Source organism: Strix aluco, chromosome 9 (genome assembly GCF_031877795.1).
Source record: "Strix aluco isolate bStrAlu1 chromosome 9, bStrAlu1.hap1, whole genome shotgun sequence".
NCBI classification, from domain to species: domain Eukaryota; kingdom Metazoa; phylum Chordata; class Aves; order Strigiformes; family Strigidae; genus Strix; species Strix aluco.
Window position 1 is genome coordinate 13,922,118 of NC_133939.1, and position 27,828 is coordinate 13,949,945.

At 36.4% G+C, this 27,828-nt stretch overlaps 1 protein-coding gene and 1 long non-coding RNA gene across 2 annotated transcripts; both read left to right on the forward strand.

Annotated features, from left to right (window-relative positions):
• Positions 1 to 183: 183 nt before the first annotated feature.
• Positions 184 to 27,828, forward strand: FBXO36 (F-box protein 36). Its single transcript, XM_074833774.1, has 4 exons — positions 184 to 487; positions 19,848 to 19,956; positions 22,302 to 22,474; positions 26,351 to 27,828. Exons 1-4 carry the CDS (start codon positions 392 to 394, stop codon positions 26,540 to 26,542), a joined length of 570 nt encoding a protein of 189 aa, XP_074689875.1. The 5' UTR covers positions 184 to 391; the 3' UTR covers positions 26,543 to 27,828.
• LOC141927067 (uncharacterized) lies at positions 517 to 12,136 on the forward strand. The gene is made up of 3 exons (XR_012624284.1): positions 517 to 818; positions 8,387 to 8,457; positions 8,601 to 12,136. It is a non-coding gene; the product is annotated as an uncharacterized LOC141927067 (long non-coding RNA).

Consider the following 27,828-nt stretch of genomic DNA (forward strand, 5'->3'; position numbering starts at 1 on the left):
CGCCGGGGCCCCGCCGGGGCCTGCGCGCCCCCTGGGCCGATGGGCGGCCCCTGCCCCGGCTGCCGCCCCCCACGCAGCCCCCGCTGCGGCCGTGAGCGCGCCCCGCTCCCTGCGCTCGGCGGGGTCGGCGTTCGGCGGCCAGTATCCCTCCGCCGGGGTCGTCACCCCTGGGTCCGCGCAAGTGTCTCCCCTCGGGTGAGGGCGGGGGGCGCGGGAGGGGGGCGGAGCCGGCGGGGGAGCGGGGCTCTGCCGGCGGCGGGGGCGAAGACCCTGCCCGGCCACCGCGGTGCCGCCGGCCCTGCTCCTTTAAGAGGGGGCTGGGCTCCCGGTGACCCCGCGTGATGTCCGCCTCTTCCTGGTTGCCATAGACACCGCCTTCCAGCGTCCCAAAATGGCGTCGCTGCTGCGGGAGGAGGTGTTCGAGGTGCGCGGGCAGGCCCCAGCCCCCAGCAAGGACCTCTGCCAGCTGCTCGTCACCCGGCGGGAGGTGGGTGCTGGGCCGCCCGCGGGAGGGAAGCGGTGTCTGCCCCGCCCTTCTCTTCCTCTCCTCTTGCAGTGGTCCTTTCTTCCTCCGGCCGGGAAGGAAGGCAGCTGGGGCCTGCCCCCGGCTCCAGAGGTAGCAGCGGCTGTAGTGAGGGTCCGGCCTTGGGGAAGGGCTGGTGAGGAATGGAGGCACTGGCAGCGCCATGCCGGGGAAGCGCGGGGGTCACCTATTAACACCGCTAGATAGCGACCCGGGAGGCGCCATCAGTAAGGGCTGCAGGTTTGGCCTCCTGAGGGCTGGGAACACCTTGCTGCAGCCTTGGGATGTGGTGTCGGTAAGTAGCTGGGGACCAGGTAAGGATTTGCTACCAAAAAGTATTGTTTCGTAGCACAGGTGAAAGCGTGTCTGGATGAGGGGCCTCTGTGTGCCGGAGATTCCTTCTACCTGGAGTATTGCAAGCCTGTGGGAAGGGGCTCTGGGTGAGGACCAGAGGAAGGGGGGGAAAAAACGTCCTTCAAAACAGCGTTAGTAGCCTTGCAAAGAAGTATATGCGCATCTGTGATTTTTGTAACTGTAAACCAAACTTAAATCTACTCTCAGAAGTGCCTCACAAATAATGAGATGCTAACATTTAAAGTAAACAAATAGCAAATCCTTAAGTAATGTTACAGTATTTCTCCTAAGGAAAGACAAGTTTAGCTGCGCTCTCAGAGTAACTAGTCTTAAGGTGCAGGGAAATAATAGTCTAACATCTCATTCCAGGAAATTAAAATTAAACTGCCCATCTGGGAATGGGAAGACCATGTATATTTTCCATATGGTACCTGAAAGTGTTTAGGTGTCTTGCCTTATGGCTGTGTACATAACTGGTCTTCTGATCAGGGAGATAAGCAATGGTAAATATCCTGGAAGAGATTTTTTTTTTTTAAATCTCTTTTGAAATATGCTGCAAAATGTGCTATATGAACATTTTTCAGAATAATCTAATAGTAATCATCAATGAGGAATATTTGACAGTGAATGAATGAGATTTTAAAAATCTGATTATGTTTGTAAGGTTATGAAATAAAAATACAAACCTATATTTTGTTTCATTTGGACCTCTGACTTCATGTGTATAAAAGATGAACATAGATGCTTGTCTCAGGCTGGACATATTGATACAGAAGTTGTGAAGTTTAAAAAATTCTTCCGAGAAGCTTTTAAAATGTTTCACGGGAACAAAACACCAATATATTTTGAAACTAGGAGGAAGTTTTTGTTTTATTTTCCCAAACTAAACCAAAATAGTGAACATAGTTTCTTCCAGGGATGAGGGAATTGTCAGGTTTGTAACCGAGAAATTAGAGGGAGGGGGAGGTGACAAACTGAAGTTCAGCTGCGATTCCAAATTATCTGTGTTCTGTATATTATATGCTGTTCTTCTGGTCTCTCTGGTGCTAAGATATTCTTTTTAAATCACCAGTGTCTTTAGCAGTTTCAAAAGGTGTTTTGGTTTCATTCTCCTCAAAAAAATTGTTTTAAGGTAGAAGTGACAAGGCAGCCTTAGGGAGCTTTGAGTTCCACCAGAATAGAAAGTCATTACACTGCTGCACAGTAGCTGGGAAATATGTGCTTATCTGTACCTGAAGTCTTCTAATGGGCCAGTCCCATTGACCTCATGGGAATCATATCAGTGCCATGCTTCTTTGTGGACTATGTAATTGGGTATTACAGAGTTTTTTACCATTCATTTTTGCACTGGTATAATACAAATAAGATGTTCCATATTATTATTATTCTCAATTTTTTTTTGATTCTTATATCAGTTTCCTGTCAAACACTTCAGGTACCTATTTTTGGTTTTGTTTTCAGCTGCCCAAATATATCCTTAAAACAAACCAAAGCCAGTTAACGTAAACTGCGCAAAAAACTTTGTAACTGTCAGTGGAGGTAAGGTAAAATTATTCTGAAAATGTTTATTGTACAAAAGCATTACCAGGAAGTTAGTGTCATTGAAAAAGAGCTGGTTTGGATTATTTCAAAAACTTGGTTTTGATTTTATGATGGTAAGATCATTTGAGCATGATACAGTGAACACTGGAATATATCACTATGTCCTCTGCAGCTGATGTATCTGATTCCAGCAAAACTTTGCAATTCAATCACATTTGAATTCACTATTGCTGAAAGCAACTAACTTCACATAAGTAATCTCTACAGCTTTAACTGCTGTACATGTAAAACTTCTGGATGCTAGTTAGCCTTTCTGCAGGAGGCTATGGGATCTCCTGAGAAGAGATCTGTGTCAAAAATAGTAACTGAAAGTATAGTCATCACTGACATGCCAAGTTATGTATCATGTAAAACATATTTAGCCATACTGTGTTAGCATCTAGGAAGCCTAGTTGTTGGTTCATGTTTCCAGTATGCTATTTTGCAGTCTCCTAATAAATAATAGTTATTGCCTGAAAGACCTTACAGTCTAAGCCTCCAACCTGGCACATAGTTACATGAATGCTGAAATTTGCTGCTTTGAATACTCCCATTCTTCAAAATCAGTGGTTTCAAAACATCCATTGTTTTTCTTTAAAAACGAGAACGGAGTTTGTGGCTGCATGGTTCCATATTTCTGTGCTTGCTGCCTTACTTTGAATGGTGTACTTGGGCTTTACATGAGCAGTAAATTCAACTCCTTCAGGATGAAGTTATTAATTTACCAAGCATGTCTTATACAGCTCCAGAGTGTGTGTGTCTGTGGTCATGGCCAGGATTTCCAGGTATCAGCTGACTATCAAGTCAAACTGTCATAGAACCAGAAATTCTGTACAAATACAGAAGTCTTAAGAGTGTTAGGGCAAGAAATTTAGTTGGACAAGGAAGCCGTATCTGGGGGGAAAAGCAAGTCCATGGCAGCAGGCTTTGTTTTCAAACAAGTCATGTGAAATGTCTGTGGCTTTTGTTTAGCTTTTCCCCTCATTCTAGGGAATTTACAACTTCCATCATGCGACCTGATATGCTAGGGATGTGTTCCAGAAGGCATTTTTGAAGTCTGCTACTGCCTCAAGATCAGTACAGTAGGCCCAAACTATTGTATCTTATAACTAAAAATAAATGAACTGAAATTACAGTAAACTAAAAGAAAGGCCATCTCTGAGACCAGAGTTAAGCATACACTAAGTTTGCTGAAGCTAAGTATAGGACAATAGTCAAATAAAGAGGACAAGACAAACCAAAAATATACCTATAAGTATGATACCACAGGGGCACACATCCTCAGCTGTAAGTACGTGAATTATTACTGCAAAAACAAATTGGAAAACATTTATTTATTACTTTCAGTGTTGGCAATTGTTATAACAGCAAGGTGTACTTCAGCACGCTTGTTTGTATTTAACTCAGATCTAGAGAAACTAGGACACCTGAAAAAAGGAAAGCAGGGCCTACTGCAGACAAAAGCAGAGGCTACTTTGAACTCTTCTGACCAATCAAATGCAACACTAGTTGGATGAAAAAAAAAAAATAGCTAGAAATACCCCCACTTGTCTCTATGGATGTATTTGTGTCAAAAATGTGACAAGGACACCCTGATGGTAACTTTTCATTTTGCAACAAGAGACAGCTTCCATCCCAGATACAAATTCAAGTTCAGTTACATTTTAAAATTAGAGCCATTAATTAGGACTTTATAAACAAAGGTATTGACTACTAAGGAGTAAGCATGCACTTCCATTGAGACGTTAGGAATGGAAGATTACCAACTAGTTACTGCATAAGCTACTTCAAGGAGGAAGCATAAGGAGAAGGGGAAAAGCCTTGTAACTCATTGCAAGTAACTCTTCTAAAAAGTAGACTGTTTACAGGTACAGATGCATAAGTGAGTATTCACAGAATACAGTTCCACCAGTTGAATTGTGTAGGAGAGATCTTTTGAACCATCAGTGAAAAGAATTTTTTTTCAAGTAGCTATTTTAAGGCTGCAATCATAAGTTAACAAATGCAGGGAAACTATCCCACATATTTCCCCTGTGTGGGCACCTGCCAGTCTTGCTGCAGAAATATAAGATTGAAAGAGATGACTTGAGGTCATCAAGTCCTAGTCCGTGCTATTTCATCCAGCCACATAATAGATCTCCATCGCATAAATGGGACTTGATGTGTTTCAAAGGTAGTGAGGCTTTTTTGCCTTGCTACTTTACACAGAACAACTGCTGCAGATCATAACTTCTCTGATGGTTAGTAATGCAGATATACAGACTAATTTACAGTTTATTTTGTGCATGGATATCTTTTAGCTTGAATGTTGCCCTTGTGTGTAGGTAGCAATGTTATAGATGTGTGTATACACATATATATAAAAAGTTATATATATTTAATAAATATGCTCTCTTGATAGGGTTTGTTTTTTCAGTCTCACCTTGTGAAACAGGCTCTCTACTTCCTTGTCACTTCAGTATCTTTTTTGCTGCATTTTTTCCCATTAGAACTTTTTTTCTTAATAAGTCTTATGAGTGCTATGTGTAAAGGCATTGTTACTTCTCTGTGTCTTCTGGAAAATCCTGTGTGATTTAAATTTTAGGTTTATATTTAACTTTCTCTACCAAAATCATATTAGTGACTCTTGATCGTCCTTTCATCAGTTGTTATTCCAATGTCTTTCTCCTCTGTCAACTTTCAAGTTACAACCTTTTGGTTTGTGGCAGAAATTATTTCTAAACGAATGACTTTGCCATTTGTACTCTTCAATATCTTTTTTTTTATTATCATTATTTTTTTATTCCCCCTCCAGGAGTGCTTTGAGCTGTTATGAAGGAGAAGTTGGTGTACATGTCAGGATAAACGTACCAAATAGAAAAAACATGCTTGGCCATAAAATGTGTACTAGGAATCCTGCTAGAATTCATGGGAACGGCAGATAGTTTTTGGTTTGTGTGAGTGCATGTAACATTACATAGAATGGGAACCTCTTTGTCTCAAGACTGACATCAAGGATGGCAACTTGTTTAACATATGTCTTTCCATCTACCTTTCACTATACATGTTTTTCAATCACTCTTGAAATGCCAAATTAATATTTGATATGCCAGTTATAATTTGGCAAGGTTTGTCACAAACAACAATACATGTTATCTGTTTGTACAAAGCAAGCAATAAATCATATGGCTTTCAACATAAGATGACTTGAGATAGCCGCACAAATAACCTTTCAAAATAAAATTTCTCATAAATTGTTTAACAGATGATAAGTAAAGGTTTTGAAAATTGTGAGAGGAATCCAGATGGTGGAGTAGTATAGAAAAGGTTGGTCTCTCATTTTGGTCGAACAAGGGATATAGACACACACACACCCCCCCAAAAAAAAAGTCTGGTGCTTATCTGCTTATAGGACAGGCTGATAACTAGAAAGATGAGGCTGTTAACAAAAGAAACGTAATGGGAAAATGATCCACTCAACATGTAATTAATACTAGCATCTGTCACCATTTAATGAATGCTGCCCTAATCAGAGGATTTTGTCATGTTAGTAAAATGTTTCGCTACTTACCCGTAAAAGGCAGGCATCATATGTATGCAAAACTATCATCATTCTGTGCAATATTCCACATATGATCTGCTCATATAAAGATCAGGGTAACTGAATTTTACCAAATATGTAACTGCAGAATTGTATGTTTTGTCAGAGATCAGCAGCTAGATTCTCTAACAAATGTATACAGGACATCTAGATGAGCAAATAGTGTAAGTAAGTAGGCAAACAGTTCTGATGACTCTTCTTGGTTTTTACCCATCATTGCTCCTATTTAGTGTTCATTTCTACATGTTCAATCAGTTTCTGATTAAATCATATATATTCTGAGCATAGCATATTATTTTGGATACTGAGAATTACAATATTTTCTTAAAAGATCCTGTAATTAATTGGTTTAATTTAAAAAATAAAGTTGTTTTCTGGCTTTTTCAGTTGTAAGTAAAAATTCTGAACTTAAATCTTAAAAAACATTTTTAAACATTCCATTTAAAATATTTCATGTCAGATCTCTATAAACCCTAAATTTAAAAAAAAAAAAAGGCAACTTATCATTTTCAATAAAATTTCCGTTTTAGGAGACGTTAATAAGTGATTGTTTTACTGCTTGTGGGCTGGTTGTTTCTCAGTTGTGAGTACCTTCAGGCTCTACCGAAACCTGCAAGGATAGTTACTTCATTATGAAAATGGTACTATAAATTAACAAAGTATTGCTTTTGTATCTTGGGCTTGTTTTTAAGTCTTAATGATGACACTTGATATATAACCTATTTGATTGGCACAAGATGCCATTTGAAGTGCTTCAACCAGATGGATTGGGGGGAAAAAAAATTAACAGATGTTACTATAGTAATTAAGCTGACATTAATTTTGTGTTATATGAAACATTTTTTTTTTTCCAAGATAACTCTGATTTTAAGTAAAGATCTGTTGGAGATGAACCTTTTTCAAAGTCATACTATTTTATTTGCATTTGAAACCTGAAGGATGCCACACCAGTTGTTGCCTAGCTGGACCAATTCTATTCAAGTCTCTTTTTTGACATTTCAAAGGGAGAATTTGAGTTCTTAACAAACAAAAAGAGCACAGAAATTTCTATAAAGGGAGTTTAAAAAATGATTGTTTTGTTATGAGGTATTTGTGTAGAGTAATATTATATTTGTATATATTATGTAATTGCATAAAACTATCAACTCTTCATTGTTGTCTTAAATTAGAATTATTTCAAGCACAGTTTGATGACTTAAGGAGGAGGAAGCCATTTTGTTCCAGCTCAGGAAATGATCTATTATGCTGAAAAAGTGTATTTCCAAAATAATTGAACACTTTTATGGTAATGGTATCACACAGTATTAAGCAATTATTATCAGGAGAATGTTTGTTAAACCTACAATACATAGGGAAATCTTTGCTTTTTCACTGTCTCTAATTCAGCTATCTAAGTAAACAGTAGAGCTGCTTGGAAAATAGAAATAGTTTCTCTGGGGAAATAATGCTGTATTGGAAAAACATGAATATTGTTGTCAGATGTTTCTGTCCAAAGCTAAAATATGTTGGTTTAGTAATGTTGGGATGTTGTGTTATAGTTTGGATACCTGATAGTATCTCTCACTTCTTCCATAACGCCACCTCTGGATGTATGCAGTTGCTAGATCTTATCCATAAGGTTTTGGGGAAGATTGGGGAATTCTTTGGTCATGCTGCAGTACTGAAGATGTAATCCTGCAAAAGTACCCAACTGAAATAGGAAAATTTTTACTTTAACAACTGATATGCAATTTGTGATGTGTTGCAGTAGCAATTTGGCATTTCAGGGCTTTCCTTATTGGTGGATCAAGGTTCCTCTGCAGAAGCACATACAGCAATATAAGTGGTGGGGTTTTTCCTTCTCAGAAGACTCAATTCTCTAGCTGAGTTGTTGCTTTCTTTTCTTTCCCCATGAACATTATGAAATGCTTAACTCCGTGAAATATTAATTTATGAATTTGAGATTAGAGACAACTAATATTGAGTCCTTAAGTGGTTATTACTTGTGAAGTTCAGTTGGTTGTGAGCCTATGATAATTCAGTACTGTCATGTGAGCTTACAAAATTCCTTTTTCAACAGTGGTTGAGCTGATTTTTGAAGATGCATTGGAATATTCTCATATCAATTTCAATTAATGTTAAAGATAATAAAGTAATTTTAGTTAATTTAGTTAATTGCTATTAATCAGGTTTTCTGTATCACTGGTAGCCTAGAGATGAATTTTTTCTTTTGTCTAGGCTGGTTTTTGTCCACTTATAACTAGTCTTTAGTATACAGAACAGCAGTACCACACTGAATTGCAGTGTTTAAGCTCCCATTTTATCTTACATTTTATGCATGGCTTTAATATTTGTGGCTTTCTTCAAAGGTGTCATGCTCGATCTAGTTCTACTTGCCAAGAATGATTTTCAGGTCATGAAGGTGTAGTAGTTTCTCAAGGTAAGCAATCACCACTATCTTCTGCTTAATTAAGTAAATGTTTCCTACTGTACCTGAGTGTCTGTTGTTTACATGTTCATTACTGTCAGTGCTTGTTCTTCCAGAGAAAGATTCAGTTATATTCTTCACTTGCCTTACTGTAGGTAGTACATCCCTTATCCCTGTTGCTCTCTGTCTTGGGAAACCTCAGGAGTAAATCTACTTTTGTGTTACCAAAGGTAAGTTTGTGTTCCTATCTGTCTTGTTTTCTTTCTTCCTGATTCGAGTTAGGAAAATAATTATTTCTTCTTTTATTAACCAAGAGCAGTTTTTCTTATTTCATTTTCCACATACACAACAGCATTCATCATGAAGAACCATCAGATATGTTTGCTTGAGTAGGTGTACCATATATTTATACTTTTTTCATTTATCAAAAATCAATTAAATGCACTCAGTAATGTGTTCAAGGGAAGGAAGAAAGAAAAAAGAGTAGAAGGCAAAGCTAGAAAAAGATCAGGTTTTTTTATCTCAAGGTGTGCTAGGCTATGAAAGATCTTATCTAAATATGCACCAGTGTAAATTAAAATTTGTTTTTAAACAAACTTGCTAAAGCTCATGTAAACTGCTCTGTGGATGCTTATTGTAAAGATTTACTTGATTTTTATTAGGTATAAACTAAATCAATTTGTGTTAAACTGAAATAAGCCCAAATTAAACCAAAGTAAAAGTGCCTGCAGCTTTTGGATGGACTTCTTTAAATTAGATTAAACTTGTGCACTGGATGCAACTAGTGTAAATGTCATTTGTTGGATGAAACCTGAATTAGACAAATTATCTGGAGAAGTGTAGTAACTAGAAGAAAGAACACGAGTGCACAGTAAAATGATCAAAATGATTTGTCAAAAAAGGCAAAACGATTTTGTAGAAGCAGACACCTAGGAGAGTGTTTGAAGCTAGAGGATGATAGCGAATGGTGTGGAAGGAATGACAACAAATGGGGATTGCAGGGAAGAGAAGCTGTGTGGCTGGAAAGCTTCAAAAGAGCAAGCCGATACTTGTGACAGAAAATGCCATGTATGTTTTTAATATGCATGCACATCAAATTATCATGACAACTGATAATGAAAGGATAGATTTCGGCATTCACTAAATTGGTGCTACAGCTGAATCGTGCAGTTGTTCCCTCCTGTGCAGTTTACAATGAGACTGAAACCTACAGGTAACAAGTGTTAAGTTTAATGTAAAGCAAGTAGTTAAAACTGGACTGGACAAAATTAGTGTTTGAAAAAACAGAAATTAAAAAAAACTTTTCAGAGGCCATTTATAGTACTGAGTTGACAACTGATAGAAAAAAAAAAAAAAAGGCATACTTGTCACCACAGCTTTTTCTGAAAACTGGAGACATGGGTAGGAATCAAGTATATCAGAATGCCTCCATGAAGTGATGGATTCTTTAGTGTTCCTGTTATTTGATCAGGTGGAATTAAAGCTGTAAATAGACAGCAAGGGAACTCTGAAAAACACATTGAGAGTTAATCTGTTCTTAAAAATTGTGATGAGATTTTAGGGGGCTGTGCAATAGATGTTTCTCAAAATTTAGAGTAAGAGACATCAGTGCTGAAAGTGAGCTGACCATGTAAGAATACAGGAAAACAGTTTTAAGCAGGTATTAGATTAGACTGGTTGCAGATACATACAAATCAGGGTGATAAGAAGTATCCAAGAAGGGAACAGTGTGGGATGACTGAACTAAGAGTTCATCTGAAATAAAAAGGATTGCCAGTTATGTTCACATACCCTGCTAAAGGAGATGCAGATTGCCTGGAAAAGGGCTTTCCATTGTAACACTACTGTATTTTAGGACTTTTTATACACATAGCAGGAAGTCTGACTGTTCTAGTTTTTGTGGGTGTTTTACTCTAATGAAGAAAAAGAAAAAAAGAAGAAATTTAAAGCATAGACTAAACCTGAAATTGCGACCAGGAGACCTTGAAGCTGAAGTAAGGAGGACAAAACTAAAAGAAATGGTTTTAAATGAGACCTGTCAGTGTCTTATCCATCTAGAAAGGAATGTTATGTCTTGCACTTAGCTAGCATCCTTTGTTCTGTTAAATAGTGGAATAATCTCTTTGTGGTAGTCTTATCTAGGTCTGCCTGTTTAATCACATTAATAAATGGCAAGTATCATGCTTATAATTGAAGACTCTGATCCTCAAGAGTAATTTTTTATTCCCTCTGATAGTGTTGCTTTCCCCTCAGCAAATACTTCCCTCCCTTCTGCATTGTCTTTCACTCTTCTGCTCTTGTATTGTTTCCTCTGATCTGTGTGCACAAGTCTGTATAAAAATAGAAGTTAGCATCCAAAGCACCAGTGCTGTAAGCATCTGTAATAAAGATCTTTAGCTTTTTTTTTTTTGGTTTATTTTCTTGCCTTTATTTTTTTTCTTCCCTGCAAGCTCTGAGAAAACCAATGAGGAAAGATACTACTATAGGAATAAACCAGGTATGTAACTGAGAGGAAGTGAAGAGATCACGGCAAGGCAGCAGATTTCTTGTTCAAACATAACTACTGCATTCCCCAAAGGAAAAGACAATTATTTTTTCCAAGCTTTTTATTCCATCTTCCTCCTGTATTTTACTAAAATGTTTTTCAGATACTTTAAGTGGAAGCCTTTGGTAGTCATGCACACATGTGCATGCAGAGCTAATCCCTTAGTTTAAGTGGGTTGATGTTTCAGAGTGAAGCAGGGGAAAAATGAACAGCTTCATAGTTGCTACGTATGAAATTTTGGGGTTGTGACATTTCTTTTCCATGCACTTGAAATATTTGTTAATAACAACTCACAAAACAGTTTGGATTGACACCAGGAAATCATCTTTCTTTCCATATGCCATTGTCTTTACAGCTGTACTGTACTGCAGTCACTGGGGTTTTTTTGTTTGCTAACTAAATTGTTTTATCTTGTTGTTAATAGTGATTTTTTTCTTTTCCTTCAGAACCAAAGCAGAAAGGTTTGGTTTAATTTCAGTTTGCTGAACTCTTGCACTGTTCCACCCAGATGTGGTTCATTTTTTGTTCTTACTCCTAGAAAGATTTCCTTCAAAGATGTCTGGGAACCCTAAATAAATGAAGGCTTTATTAGTTGCATTAACTGTTGATAGTCCTTTGTGCTGCCATATCCTATGGAGCAGGTCAAAACACACACCCACCCTCCACCACCACCCCCATCCCAAAACCAGTGTAGTTCATTCTGCCAGGCTGCATTTGCTAGTGAACACTGTTCACATTCTTGCATATTAACTAAATCAAGACTCTCAAAATAATCTCCTTTCACCAGTCATAGCAAAGTAACAGTTTTAATTGCAAATGTTCAAAATCGAGCAGAAAAATAAAGGCTGTATTTAAAAAATAAAAAAAAAAATAAAAAAGTCAAAGCAGTCATAACAACTCTGTTTTCTTCCATACTTCCATCTCTCTGATTAAAAACTTCAAATCACACAACCCCTCCTGAATCCACATTTCATCAAGACCGTAGAAAAAGCGCTATATATTGTAATAGTTATGAAATAGTTTGTGGAGCTTGTAATTAAGACTACTGGATGTTTGTTAAAGAAAACAGTTGCAATGGAAGTAGCACAGTTGGTTGGTTATATTCAGCAAGTTCTACAGGCTAGAGAGATATTATTACTTTCTAGATCTTTCCAAAGAAACATGCAGATCTGCAGTTCATAAGTGTTGTACCTTAACAGCATTATGTGACTATTCCTCACTGCCTTGAGATTCACGCTAAAAGTAATTTAAGTAGGTCTTAAGTTTTAAGTGTATTATAAATGTGCTAGTTTTAACTCACATGTGTTCTATATGCTTCAATAAACTGAAGAGTTTTATGATGTGAATTTCAGTATATCAAGACAAAGTAATGGTGATCTTTGAAGATGGTAATTTAATCCAGATAAACCAGTCTTCTCTTTAAATTGTTGCTAACTCACAAGAATTAATTTTTTTCTGCAAATATTGACATCCATATTTATATACACTTGTGTTTATTGATTCCTATCTAAACGTTAGTGCTGATTATTTTTTTAACAGAGATCTGTTATAAATGGCAGGAGGCACAGATACATACAAGTAACAGGACTGATGCTACTTAATTAGTCAGAGGACAGGTGGGACATTGTCCCGGAGTAGCTGGTCAGAAAGTAAAAGAATATTTAAAAAGTGACTGTAGAGCAGCAATAAAAGCTTGCCTGCTCAGTAGCCTAGCACAGTTGGAGACTTACTTTAATTGGTGAACATATTAAGTCTTTCTATTGATGTCGTGTGGAAGAAGAGTGGTCTTGCTGATTATGTTATCCCCTTCCGTTACAACTATTTTCACAGCAATATCCATTGGGAAAAGCAGAGTTAAATATTACTATATTGATTTACTCTTCTTAATTGTGTCCTTCTACCTGTCTCATACAGTATTGTTTTTTCTCTGAACATCTTGCAAGACTCACCAGTATGTCCATTCTGTAATAGCGGAATGATCAGGTTGAGGAGATGGATCTAGCGCCACAATGTGTTATAAGGAGACTTCTATTATTCTGTTTTTCATTGGTAAATGAACACATTATTTAATCAGATATGAGTGTTAATCACTTTCAGGACAGTACTGGTGAAGTTGTATGATGTGGAGCTACTAGTTTAGTGCAAGCATTAAACATCTAAAGTGTTTAGATAAATATTTTAGCAGTAGCTTTAGAGCATTTTGTCTTGTATTAAGCTACTCATGTTTATGATCTTAAAACCCAATTATTAAATTCAGCTGACTTTCTGTTGTTGCTTAGAAGATAAAGATGGAAGCTATCCATCTTCAATAGCAATGAGTGATTACAACTGCTTTTCAGCTCTTACATTTATTACAGCAACCCAAAATCTCCAAAATAAGAGACTTAAAAACATATATTAAAAGTTTTGTTTGGTTTTTGTGTTAATCTCAGTCTTAATGGAATAAGGAAGCTAGAAATGGCAGGTTTTCCTGGTGGACAGTGAATTCATTGTGAATTCTTATTTTTACACTCTAGGTCAAGCTAAACGTCATAAGGTAATGATGGTGTAAAGTAGGCCACCCATCCTTATCCTCTGCTGGCTCTTCTTCATATCCTTGTATTTACAAAGGACTGAAATAACGAGCTGAACGTTTACTTTATATCCATACATGCTACACAAGCATAGTTAGACAAAAGTTTGAGTTTTCAGGTAAGTGTCCTCAGGTCATCATACTTGCCAAAAAGCTCCATACAACATCATAGCAGGGCTCTGAAAAAATCAATAGTAGGCCACAAAAGAGAAACCTCAGTGTTCACAGATTGAGATGCTGATGGAATTTTGTAAAACTGGCAAAAGATGCCTCTCTGGCAAGGCTTAGGTTCTGCTGAAAAAAAAACGCCTTAGTGCAAGTAATGGATATGAAAGAGCTGCTTATCTTTGCAAGATTTTTGTGTAGCCATCATTAACGAACTTAAACATGAGAGTGACTGCCATTTTCTTTCGTGTAGAGATAGTGAGGCAATTATTAGGAAAAAAAGTTTCTGTGTAACTGTGCCAAGATCATGTTATGAATATTTGGTAATATTTGTTAAATGTCATCTCTGTAACTATTAATTTCTTTAACTGTTTCACAACATCTTGTGAGATACCTTTATGTTGCTTGTTATGCTGTATGAATGCACAGTGGCAATATTTATTTAAACAAAGGATATCTTTTCATTGCCAAGAATCTAACTGGGTTTAGGGACAAGAGGGAAAAAGGAGAATTAACGGATTCTTCAGTTCCACAAGATCTGCATTCTTGCTTTTAAGTTAATCACAATGTGCCATTAGTAGCATTACATGAAACAATTGCCCATGTGTGTTACTGTTCTTCAAAGGCTTATCCCACAGGGATAAAAATAGCATTTGCTTTAGCAGCATCAGTGTCAATGCATAAGGATAACCTCACTCTACCTCTTTATAAAGTTATTTAACATTTTATTTTAGTTCTTTTGCAAATACCTGTGCATTGTTGGTGCTACTTGGTTCCATAGTTTAGATATAATATGTGGTTGCCTCTTCTTGATGAAAAGTGAATAAAATTTTAAGGTACCTGTTTTGCATTTTTTGAAGTGACTTAGAAGCCTACTTCACCTAGAATGAGCATAGCTCTGTCTGAGCCTAAAGATTTCTATTGTCCTATTCAAATTTTCCTTTATTATTTAGGCAGTCAAAGCTGTAGTGTGGATGTAGCTGCAACTGCATGAAAAACTTTACAGTACTATAGTATCAGCCTCTCAATTAGATGCAGCTATGTTAGAATGAAAGTAGAAAAATCTATGACAGGAGGAGTGCTTTTTCATAAGTAAAATTGCGTCTGCACTAGCAGGGACTGAAAAGATGAAGGAAGCAGGTAAGCTGGTAGTTTTCACTGCGCTAATTAATTTCAGAATTTTAAAAAGATATCTAGTGAAGGCATGGCTTGGTAATTGAACTTAGGTTTACAAACTCTTAGACAACAGATTAGCTGATACTGGCTTCAAGCAATCAATTAACTGAAAGATATTTAGGCATAGAGATCATAGCTTTAGAAAAACCTCTCTTATAGTTATCTCCTTGAAGATGTTTCAGTAATGCTGATATTTATTCCACTTTTTTGTAAATATTTATGTGAGGGTGAAATGGGTGATTTCGATACTGGAAATAGATGACTTCTACACTGAGGTGCATGAAAATTTAATGCTTTAAAAATAATAGATTTATTTGAAATTGTAGCAAAAATGCAACAATATTCTGCAAGAGAAAATGAGATAAAAATGAGGGACAGAAGCATTTGAATACAATTACTGATTGAATTACTGATTGAAATCAATTAGTAAGGCGACATAAATTTTTATAGTTTCCTCCAATCCACAAAACCTATCCAGAAGCAGATATTTATTTTTTTAAAAAATCTGTGGAAAAGTAGTAGAATATGGGATAAAACAGTCTGGGAGAAGGGATTTAGTAGAGGTAAAGTCACTGACTGAGAATGTGACTGCTTTTTTCAGTAGAAGACGCAATAGCTCCTCACTGCACAGGGATATGAGAGCTTGGACTACAGTGACAAATCCAAGGCCAAAAAGAAGACTGGGGATTTAGGTTATTCACCTGAGACAGAGGACAATATTTCAGTCTAGATCTCCTCAATTTCAGCAAGCACTGTTTTCTACATTCTGGAGTCACCTTTCTCCTCTAATGAATGTTTAACTATTTAAAGTAGAACAATCTAAGGGAAAAATAGGGAAATTAATCTCCGAATAACCTGTAATCTGAGAAATTACATTTTGAGTTACTAGTTTTAAGCAAAGCAGAAAGCTGAGTCTGGAGAAGTTTGAAATCCTAAAAATGTATATTGGAGAAGAAAACGGTTTCTCACATGTGCCTTTATAACAGGGCATTCACACCATGAATTCACACACTCATTATACAATATGAGTCTGTCATGTGAGACTTGTCTCTAGTTTGATAACTTCCGAAATAGATTAAATTAAGGGAGGGTTGAGCCCAGCAACCTTAAAAGACAGCTCACCATATGACAAAATTCAAATATTATTTTCTCATACAATATAGATAGTACTGTGTTTCTGGTAATCTAAATCCAGATTAATTTTGACAATAGACATTTCCTAAATAGTTTATTTCTTGCTAATTTTCACATAAGTAATGTAGTAGTTTTATTTGTTAAAAAAATTGCTATGACTTTTTTATCTGAAGCCTTGGCTGGTTGCTGCAGTTTAGATTTGGTTCTGCTCATCCTTTCCTCTTGCTTTTTTTCATGAAGAAATGCCGGTGGATTAAGCAATGTGGTAGTGAATTGCTTTAACACTTGCACCTCCAAATAACATCAAGAATGAAATGTGTCCATGGTAACCAGGATGCACTTATAATCTTTCCATTCTTCATCTTTTTAATCTATGCAAAAAGTATAGGTATTGCAAAATCTGTGCAATATTTTTCTTTGAAACAACTGTGTGCTAACAGATTACCAAGGTAACTGTAGTTTGCCCTGAATATTTGTACATCAGGAAGTGCTATTGACAGTTTGTTCCACTGTAAATCAAAGAATAGTGTTGAGAAAATACACAGTGGCATTTTATATTATACTTGAATATTTTACTTTTTGTGTGCCTCTGCGCATTGGCCTGATCTTCCCTTTCTGGCAGATAGGTCTGTGCTTCCTAGTATAACAATTAGGAAGAGGAGAGATTATTGAAATATGTATTTCTGTAATTTTTTTAAGCTTTTGAAGTTAGTATTAAAATCCTTTGGAGTTTATAATTGTACAACAATACTACTAGAAAGTAAATTTTTTTTAACGATGTTAAAACATCTACTGTAATTGCTTTAAAAATAGGACAGAGGTATTTAATTTGTAGAGTATTGACTTAGTGTTCCATTTTAGGGTTGGTTGGATTGTGTAAAGATGTTATTCAAGAGTCTGCACAGACATATGCACACTCTAGTATTTGGATTAAATATGTTCTTGTACACCTGTGTATACATAAACTTATATTATAAATAAATACACTCATACCCACAAAATACTGAACAAAAAATATGTAGAATACTTACTGTGAAAACTTTGTCTTGCTTATACCAGTGCAGAATTTGGGCAAGCATCTGCTATCTCTATACACTTAATTTCATTGTCTGTATACCCCAGGCTGAAAAGTATTTATTTTATAATGAATCACAACACATTGTAACTTGTTGTGCAGCATAGTTCTGCTTTTTTAAGAGTTAAGACTTCTAAATTTGTGTATAGTTAAATCTATAAGGTTGTACAGAAAATTAATCTGAAGAATGTTTTTAGGTATTAAAGTTCAAAAGTTGAAAAGCAACAGTCATCATTAATCATTTTTGGTAAGTGTTTTTGGGGGCAGGTGGCTATTTTCTTTTTCAGTTACACTTGGCATTCCATTTCCATGCCAAGAAATGGGAGTTTTTTTGTTGGGTGGGGTTTTTTTTAAGAAACGTCATTTCCAACAGTAACATGAAAAGGCCAAGAGAAAGCATATTAACCAGGTTTCTTTTCTCCTTTAACAGTGATATTTTTTTTTTTCCCTATAATATACAGTATTCTTGCATACCCTTTTGAAGGGTATGCAAGCTGAGGAACATGTAGGAAAATGTCTTTTCTTTCTCCATTTGCATATCAGTTTTGTTCTGACCGTATTCTCACCTCCTGTTCACAAATAAGAATGGAAGTAGCCTTATGTGCTGATTCTCCCTGCGTTGCTAGAGATAAAAAGAGCTTTTGGAAGTGCAGTACAGCATTCACTGTCCTATTATCCCTGCAGTGGGCTACAAACATACTAATTCTAAAGCCTTCCCAGGTAGTTAAGATCATCACTGAAACAGTGACAAGTGGTTTATAATCTCTATTGCATTGTATTCTCATATTACCACTAATATATTAAGTGTTGTTATTTTAGTAATGTGGCGGTCTATACTGTGCCTGTATGTTACAGAAATGTTAATTCTGCTATTATAAAATGTTTCAGGGGTGTACTTTTCCATATATTAAATTCTAGAATGCAAAATGGATGAATGGGATTTTTTTCCCTTCAAAGAGGCAACTGTTTCACTGCAAAGGAATAAAGATTGTGTGTGTCATTGTAAAATAAGATGAACTTATGCAACTGAGTAGGATGTTTTTTCTTTCATTCACATAATAAGGGTTATTTTATAGAGTATTGCAGATATGTCTGAGTTAATTGAAGCTATTTTGTATGTATGCTATCAGAAATATGATTTAGTAATTCTGATTACCCCCTATAATGATATTAGCCACAATAAACATCAAAATAATAAATTTTAGCTGACTGTATTTGACATTCCAATGTAGATGTTAAGCCTTTATTCAAACTTACTTACTGTTACTGTATACAAGATGTCAACAGGATACAAGCAAGACTTGAAAAATACAGAAATGATAGGTGTGGGCCTGCCTTAGCAGATTGCCTGGAATCTGAGCTTTAATTTGAAAATTAATGATGAAAGTTAATGCAACTCATTAGGAGTCAAAAATACTTAATTCTCAACTCTAAAATCTTCACTTTGACACTGAAATACCAGAGACATCTAAAGTTAAATTTCATGTTGACAGATGTAAACCACTGTTGCCAGAACTAAGATTTGTAATAGTAAATTTAACTCTGTGCTCTCAGTCAGTATATGTGAGTAGTTTTCTGTGGCTTCTTGACAGTTAACTCGAGGCTTGCTTTTAATGTTCCTTTTCTACGTGCCAGTAGAAAAAATAACTCTATGGAGTGTATTTTTATATATATACACGTGTGTGTGTTTATAAGTGTATACCTCACTAGTATTCTCATTTGTCAGTTTTATTGCTCAGTGTGTCAGGAATTCACCTGTACATGTAACAATGTGTACAATCCTCACTTTTCTCAATGAAATGGAAAGAAATAAAACAGATTAATATTAGTAAGATTGCAAGATTTATGTTTTTTAACCTTGCCTACAACAGCAACTGAATCCTACTTCTGGATTGGAGCGTGATCTTTGCTAGCAACTGGTGTGAAGGAAGAGATGTGATTCTGACTTTCCTCTTCTTGTAGACCCAGCTGTGACAGCAACAAAACAAAAGCCAATATTAAAAGCTGACACACAGTTCAAGCACATATGTAATGTTTTAAGAGAACTCTGGGGAAATTACTGATAGCCAGGGCTGCCTGTTCTCCATCATTTCATAGCTACATAATTTACTATTCATATTAATCTTTTGTCTCAGTTGCATGCTTTGTAGTGCAGGCTTCTTTTTCTGACTCTGAAAATCTGAGTTGAATGTGTACTTCTGGAGAGCTTTTTGCAGAGTTTTCAGACAGTCTCTGCTGACCTTTTAACTGTTGTGTTAGTTTTGATTTTAACAAAATGTTTAAATGACAGTTTAACTTCTAATACTGCCACTTTTGAATGCCTGAGCAGTTGAATGGGTATTTCTACTTAACCACATCATTTAATGCCTGATGAATTGTATTTCTGCAACTAAATGAAAACCAAAAAGAGAATGTTTATAGTTTTGCAAGTTGATATGTCATTAAACGTGTTTTAATTTTTAGGAACAATTTTTATGCAGGGGTTGAGTACATTTTCTTTGTGTGTAAAAAATATTTCACACTTGTCTAGGTGCATTGTGGGGTGTTTATTGTCCTTTGAAGCATGTTGTAGTGCTGCTGGTAGTGTAACCATGGTCTGATCTCTTATGATAACTTTGTTTTGGGAATGTAGTAATATTTACACAACCAGAGTCCTGAATCTTAGCAATGTATTTATCTCATGGTACCTGATATTCATTTCTTCTTTTTTTCTTTTTCTTCTTCCACAATTGTAGGTAATTTTCAGGTGGTGGAAAATCTCACTTAGGAATGAATTTCGTGAATCAAGACCTGGAGAAATTAAAGAATCCCAGGAGGATTTTTTGGATGATTCATCTCTTCATAGTAAGATGACAATAATAATGACAAATTTTCTGTGGCATATAATTGAATAATCTAGCAATAGTGATCTGTAATAACTTTCATGAAAGATGTGATTGCTTTGGCTAACAGGCTTTTTTGTATGAATTTATTAATTAATGCATGGATACTGGAAAAACAAAAAGATATAACAGTAAATATAAATACATGATAAATCCCAGCAACATTGATATTTTTATTATAAAACAATGACAGAGGTATTAGTAACAAAAATAGGCCAGAAAGCAATATTTTTATTGCAAACAATTCAGTCCTTATGTGTGCCAGCACATTTGTTTTTATGGCCATGTCATGAGCTACCCAGATTCCCAATCTGATTTAACGTAAGTAACACCAACTGCAACAGGTACTTGGGATTATGCAAGTGCAACATAACTGTAAGAGCATACAGCCAGAAAAAGAAAAGTAGTGAGGACACCACTAAATAAACCTCAAAATGTAGAATTATAGAGCTGTTTTACAACCTGGTGCTGATAGACTGGCTGCTGAGAACACCTGAAGTAATTATTCTTTTTCCCAAAGTTCCATGGGACTATGTGTCCCAAGTAGTTATTGCTTTGCATCTTCTTACAATCTTGGTTCTCAGTAATGGATTAGTTTTAAGAGATGTCATGTCAAAAGGTATGGTTGGTCATGGCTCACAGAGGAAACAGTCTCCTGAAAATAGTAAGCCAAAGACGTATTAATTCAGCAACTGCAGCAAATAACTGAGGTCTGAGCAATGACCTGGTCTGAAAATTGAGACTTGATTGAGATCTGAGGCTTTTGTAGCCCAAGAGACTAGGTAGCACTCAAACACCTTGCATTGGTGAGATTTTTTTTTTCCAATAAGCTGTTCTTGTATTCTGATTATGTACAGTGTCATGGTTTAAACCTAGCTGGCAGCCAAATGCCACACAGCTGCTCACTCGCCCTCTGCCGTCCTTGGGGAATAGGGGAGAATTGGAGGGTTAAGGAGACTCATAGGTTGAGATAAAAACAATTTAATAATTAAAATAAAATAATTATAATAGTAATCATAGAAAATACAAACGAGTAATGCACAATATGATTTCCCACCACCTGCTGACCAATGCCCAGCCTGTTCCCAGCTAGCAATCCCAGAGAAAAGAGAATCCTGAAACCACAATCCCAGAAGTGAGAGTGAGCTTTCCAATCAACCTTCATCTATATACTGACCATGATGTTGTATGATAAGGAATATTCCATTGGCCAGTTTGGGTCTGTTGCATTGGCTGTGCTTCCTCCCAGTTTCTTTTGTACCTGTGCTCTAGCAGGACATGTGAAGTTGAAAAGTCCTTGATTTCTTAGCAAAAACTAAAAACAGCAGTACATTATCAACATTCTTTTCATATCAAATCCCATACTGAATCCAAAACACAGCACTATTCTAGCTACTAAGAAGGGAAAAAAAACCAAACAAACAAAACAAAACACTCTCCTAGCTAAAACCAGGACAGGACAGACAAAAAAAAAAATTAGTTACAGATGTGACTTCGTATTTGTCCTATTTTTATGATGAACTTGAAAGATGTCATTTACAAATTAAGTCCTGTTTTCCTCATCAGCATCTTTAGTAGACATCACCTTAGTTACACCTAGGCAGAGGAGGTCTGCTTTCCCAAGTATATGAATCTCAGGTGGCAGGGGAGAGGGTAAAACTTCCCTCAAGAGAATACACCTGTTTTCAAGAGTAAACCTGAGTGTATCTTCATTTAGGGTCTGAAATAAGATCCACAATTTCATTCTAGTGGTTTAACTGTACCTACATAAGAAGCAGAACTACAGGGACTCTTTATGTCAGAGCCATCATTGTTTTCCCCAAAGCATACAACTGAAGTACTTTTTTCAGTTGTTTTTACTAACCTCCTCCTGAGTAAATAGCACAGTCTTTATGTAAATTAGTCCATATGTATGTGGAAAAGTGGACAAAATGTATCTGGACAAGTTTCAGTTCAGCTTTGCTACTGTTTTTAACATTCCTTAGCTGAGACAAGAGTTTGCTGTATACTAGACAATGTACAGTTCTTTAACTAAAGCCTTGTTTTACTGTGCAGGCTTCCTGGATGTCACTAGCAGCTCTTAAGATGAATTGAAATACTATAAATTAGTAATGTTCAATGTAAGATACTACATGTTCTTTTTTCTAGAAAATATTAAAAAAAGAGCTGAATTTTTTGATTTTTTTTTTTTAAATTTATTTTTTAAGATTTATCTGAATAATGTGGGATTATTGGGAAGAAATTTCAGGCTTTTACAAATCTGTCTCTTGGGGTTTGGCTTTGTGTTTGTTCTTTTTCTTATCACAGTTCAGATTGCTATAGTGTTTGGTGCCAAAGTTCTGGAACATGTCCTCAATCTGTGCCGAGGTAACTATGACTTCCTGGAACGGCTTCCTGTCCCATTGGTCCTGTACATCATTTCCTTTCTGGAGCTTGAAGATATTGCCAGGCTTTCTCAAGTTTCACGCAGATTTGAAATGGTAAAAAAACAATTTAAAAATATATATAAATTGTTTTAAAACTGTTAGCTTTGCTTTGCAGCATGTTGGATTTGATTCATCTTACATTTAACATCAATCTGTCTGCTTAAAGTTTGAGGCAATAAATTAATCATCTGAACAACTGAATGGGTGCAATAAAAACTAGATCTTAGAAAGGCTGTTAGAGAGACTGTGCTTATCCTACAAACTTTTTTGCATATAATAAACACAGTGATCCAGATAATTCCATTGTAACCCATGGCTGGGTGTTATGCACTACTTCCAGGATTAAGTATTTGAAATGTAAAATCTATGCTTTGCATTATGGTTTGTATTATTGTAATGTCTAGAAACTTCAACCACAGCCCAGGATCCCCTTATGCTAGACTCATTAACAATCAAAAAAATCATTGCCATTCCTAGAGAGTTTACATTCTAAATCTTTCACAAAAGACAGGAGCACAAGGAAAGAGGAGGGTTTTTTCAAGATTTTTGTAGACGTCACAGCAAGGAGCTGAGAGAAACACAGGAGAAGAAAGAGATGACGTTATGCGTGCTTACTAGGAAGCTCTTTCCAGCTATCAGGAAAGTATGGGAAATAGTATGAACATGTTGAATTGAAACTTGAAGAGTTAATAATAACAGAAGTTGCCACTATTGGCTGATTGGAACTAAGGATAGCCTCTAAAGGGTGCTGAATGAGGGGTAACAAATAGGAAAGGCTAGCCCTAAAGTCCCAGGAGAATGAGGCCACTCTGTTGGTGCAGAAAGAGCAAAGCCATAGGATCACTTAGGCTGTGTCTGAGAGGCCTTTGAGAGGTCATCTATCCCAACTTCCTGGTCTGTGCAGGGTCAGGTAATTGGAGGGATAGAAAGATAGTATGTTCAGAGCTGTGATCTGGGAAGCTTTCTTTTGTGGGTCTGAATACCTCAAAACTGCATTTTCTATCCCAGTCAGAGCCTGAGAACAGGCTGCTGCAGTAACTCGGGTAGGGGGAGAAAAGGATTTTGGCTTATGAAAAATAGGAAGAGAAGCATATTAAAAAGAAAAATAACTTGATTCTTATCCCCAGGGGTGCTGTAGGAGCCTAGAATGAAGCCTGTCAAGTTATGGGTTGTACGGTTACTGAAAACATAAGTAATGGTGAGACCTTAGGAGGAAGATAAAAACAGGTTTAGTCATCTTGACTCTGATGTGACAGCTTGATACTCTCTGAAAGACTTGAGAGAGACAGATTAACCTTTTAGTTTGGAGAACAGGACATGTCTCTGGTACAGAGTACATCTCCAAATTGTATCAGGATGAGATTACTCACAGGGTTTGTATTATTTTGAGTCTGTGGCCCAAGATTTCAAGAAAAGTTCTGAGGAGGAATGCTGTCAGTTCAAGAGGACATGGCTGTACTACTGTTCCTGTGGTGTGGCTACAAAGACATAGGTGCTTTAGCGAGAGTGAGTTCAAGTGAGCAGAAGGAATAGGAGATAGTGTAAAGAGAGCACAGGAGAAAATGGCAAGATAGCAAAATACAGCGTGTCATGAATTTAGAGATGAAGGGCAGATGGAAGTAGATAAGCTTGCTGAGTTCTGAGCTTTATTTCAGTTTGAAGATAAAATAGTTGATACTGTGACTGGGAAACAAGCAGTAGGGGATGAAAGAATAAAAACAAGTAAAAGAGAAGAAGAGAATGGATAGAAGGGCGGTCAGGAAATTATTAGTGTATTTGGAATCCATCTGTTGTTTGCAGAGTGTGAGTGGAGTAGGATGAGGTACTGTGGAGGGCAGTAAACTTTTAATGTTTAACACAAAGCCTTGGGTATTTTGAAGCTTAAGAAAATAGTAGGAAGAACTAAGTTTCATAATAATAAAATAAGGTTTTGGCACAATGAAATAACTTATTACAACTAGTAATGTCATATTCTCTTTCTCTTCAGCAGTATTTTTAAGGAATTAAAAATTTGACCCAGTAGTATGAGTTTTCATTTCCAGACTAATTTATAGGCTGGAATGTTGCTCTCTGCAGAATAATAAAATAGCATATTCAGATTTTCAAGTCGGGGAAAATAGAACAGTCTCTGCACTTAGGATTGAGAAGTGGAGTGTGAAAGTCTCCGTCCCGTCCCGTGAAATGCATCCTCGTAGGCTGAACTGAACAGGTATCTTCGTTGGTTACCCAAAGCATGGCATTTCTCTGACTCTGTAATTCTGAGCATAAATTTGGCTCTCCGGAGTATTCAGATGCTTTCAATATAAGTTTCAATTATTTTAGATTTTCACTAGGTACTATTTTTAAGTATTGTGAAAGAAGCTCCATCTCAAAAGAAACAAAATACAGGAGCACTGTGTGAGTTTTCCAAATACTTTTTCATCAGACTGCTCTATTGTGATCTCTGCAAACACAAGCTCAGGATAGGATTCATTTAGCTTATTTTGTGCAAGGTCTTTAGATAGGCAAAATAAAACTACAAAAACACCGCTTTCTGTGAGCTCCAGGAGGCTGCTCCCGCCAGAGGGAGCCCGGTCCCCAACGCAAGAGTGAACCGGGTGGCAGCGGCTGCCCCGCTGTCCCGTTGTTTATTCGGATTTACAGAAGGGAAGACCCATTTGTTTTTACGCAACTCAGAAGCCATTGGCAGGAAGGGAAAACCACAATAATGATAATGATTATCGGTTTTATTTCCGTATTTTTTTTTTAATAGAACACTGTATTTGGAAATACAAATATATGATACTAAAAACCAGTCTCCATATTTTTAACTTAAAGGTGTCCATTTTTCATAGTAACAGCAGAATGGCAAGAGAGTGAGAGCAAGCAGAAATTTAAAGAAAACTTTAAACATGCATATCCTTTATTTCAGGACGTCTACAACAACTTTGCACCAATAATCCCTGCTTTTCCTTTGCTAAAATATCCTAGCATGTTGTGTGGGCCTGCACTATGATCGCTCTCACAAGAACAAAAATAGGACCACACATACTCTGATACAGCTTTGCTGTAGTCAGTGAATTAAATAGTTTAAGGTATCCAGCTACATCAGCAGTATGTAACAGAAGTTATACTGGCATTTTTGCTTTTCTGTTTCTGTTACTACTTGTGAGAGACATACCAGCCACTTGCATTGGAGTAATCTAGTACAACTCCGCTCAAGTCCTTGCAATTACACATTCAGAAAAGTGGAACATTTGGAGGAAGGATCAATGTTACTATGCTCTAGTATCATTTACTTATGTACAATGGCACTATCTTCCTAATTCTTTTTTTCGTGATGATTCTATCATCTAACAAATTACCTCATTTTTCTTCCTGTTTATAATATTTTCATCTGATTCTGTTGATGGAGTCATTCTGAAAGACGGAAGCATCTCCTGGGAAACAGGCTTAATCCTTACAGTGCATCTGAAAGCTTCCTAAAATTGCATTTCTGTTGTAAGTCCAAAGGCAGTTTGCTTCTTTTACTTACCTTGAAAACACATTTTTATCTGTGATGCAATTTCTACATCCTGACAAGTTCTTTGGCATCATCTTACATAGCTTCACTAATTTCAGCGGGGCTGTATGAATTACATACCAGGAGAGTATGTGGCATTACAGCTGCTTTTAGCGTGGCAGAAAGGCCTCTGATATCATACCAAAAGAAGCTTCTCAAATTTTTCAAAGAACATGCAATATCTTGCGTTGGCAACACTGGGCAAAACTTCCACTGATGTCATTGTGAGTTTTAACTAATAGTGTCTTTCAAGGTAAGTGGGCAGCTTTCACTGCAAGTGACCTTCGTACAAGGTATCTCAGTTGTCTAAACACATCTTGTGTAGTAAAATGATCAGCAATGAGTAAGCCAAATTGTGATTTTAAGCCTCTACTTTATCTTCCAACTAGATATGTAACAGTAATGCGCTATGGGAAAATATTGTGCAGAACTTGTGTGACACAATTACACCTGAAATGAAAGAACTTGCACGGGAAATGGGCTGGAAACAATTCTTCTTCACAAACAGACTTCAGCTGCAGCTGCAGCTCCGAAGGAGGAGACAGAAACAAGATGCTCAGAACAAAAAACTAACTGAATAAAGATGCATTTTTCATTGAAGCAATTGTTATAAAGTGTGAATTTACTGTTTATCAGGTCAGACTCACTGACTTCTCTTCTTTACAATGGAAAGCAGATTATTTTAAGGATTGAAAGAGGGAAAACAAAGTATGTCTTACTAGGAGCAACATGTAAATAATACAATGTTTAATATGTTGGGCATCCTGAAATTGTATTATAGTTAGCATCATAACAGTTACTAGCAATAGAAGAGGTTGTGGCTTCTTTGTACTTCTTCATTCTGACTTCTCTATTTTGTATATATGCTATACATGTTCCATGTCTTACATCAGATGCTATGGCATTGTCATTATTACCTTTATAGAAAACCATCTGTCATTTCCTACTACAAAAATTGCTGATGAATGCTGACGTTTTTACTGTCCACCATGATAAATTTGCAGTGTTTATAAGCAAATAACGTGTAGCTGGTTCCGGAGTTTGATGTGTGTTAAAATGTTTTTAAATTAATTATCTAAACTTCAAGCAAATAGTAATTTTGTCACCAAGAAGAAACTTCTTTGGTGAATGAGGGTGTGGATCAAATTATCATCTTCATCTTGGACAATCCATCAAAATCATTTCTGAGGCACTGCCAGAATGGTATAAGGGCAAAATTTTTCTTTGACGTTGCTGATGAACAATGGAAGTCAATTAGTTTCAAAAGTTCCTGCAAGTTGCATATTTGATAAGAGACATTTGCTATCTTACCAGACTGTAACAATGGTTACTTAAGAGTGTTGTAAGATGAAGGCAGTTTTCACTCACAACTGACTTGCTCCAACAATCAACTTCAGTAATTAAGAGGCCAAATATTACTACTCTGAAAGTACCAGTTGATTCATTTACCATTGACTCGACTTAGGACCTGAATGTTAAAAAAAGTGGTTTCAGTATTTGGATATAATAGTGTAATATTCCAAGAGTGTATTAGGTTTACAATTTTTTAACATGTCAAGTATTAAACTTGAATTTTATACATTGATTAAAAACTATGAATACAGGGTTCTTATTCTTTCTTTATGAAGTAGTATATTAATTCTTAAAAGATATTTGCTAATTTAGATTATTTTGTTCTACAACTATATACCAATATTCTTGAAGCATTTGGTGACTGCAGATCTCCAGATAGAAGAAACTTTTAGTATATTCTTTCCTCTTTGTGACTGTTTCCTTTTAGGACAACAACAAATACAAATTTCATTATGTGTATAAAATACTGTATTCATAAAATTTGTTCTGTGTAATAAAACACTATAAAATGTAA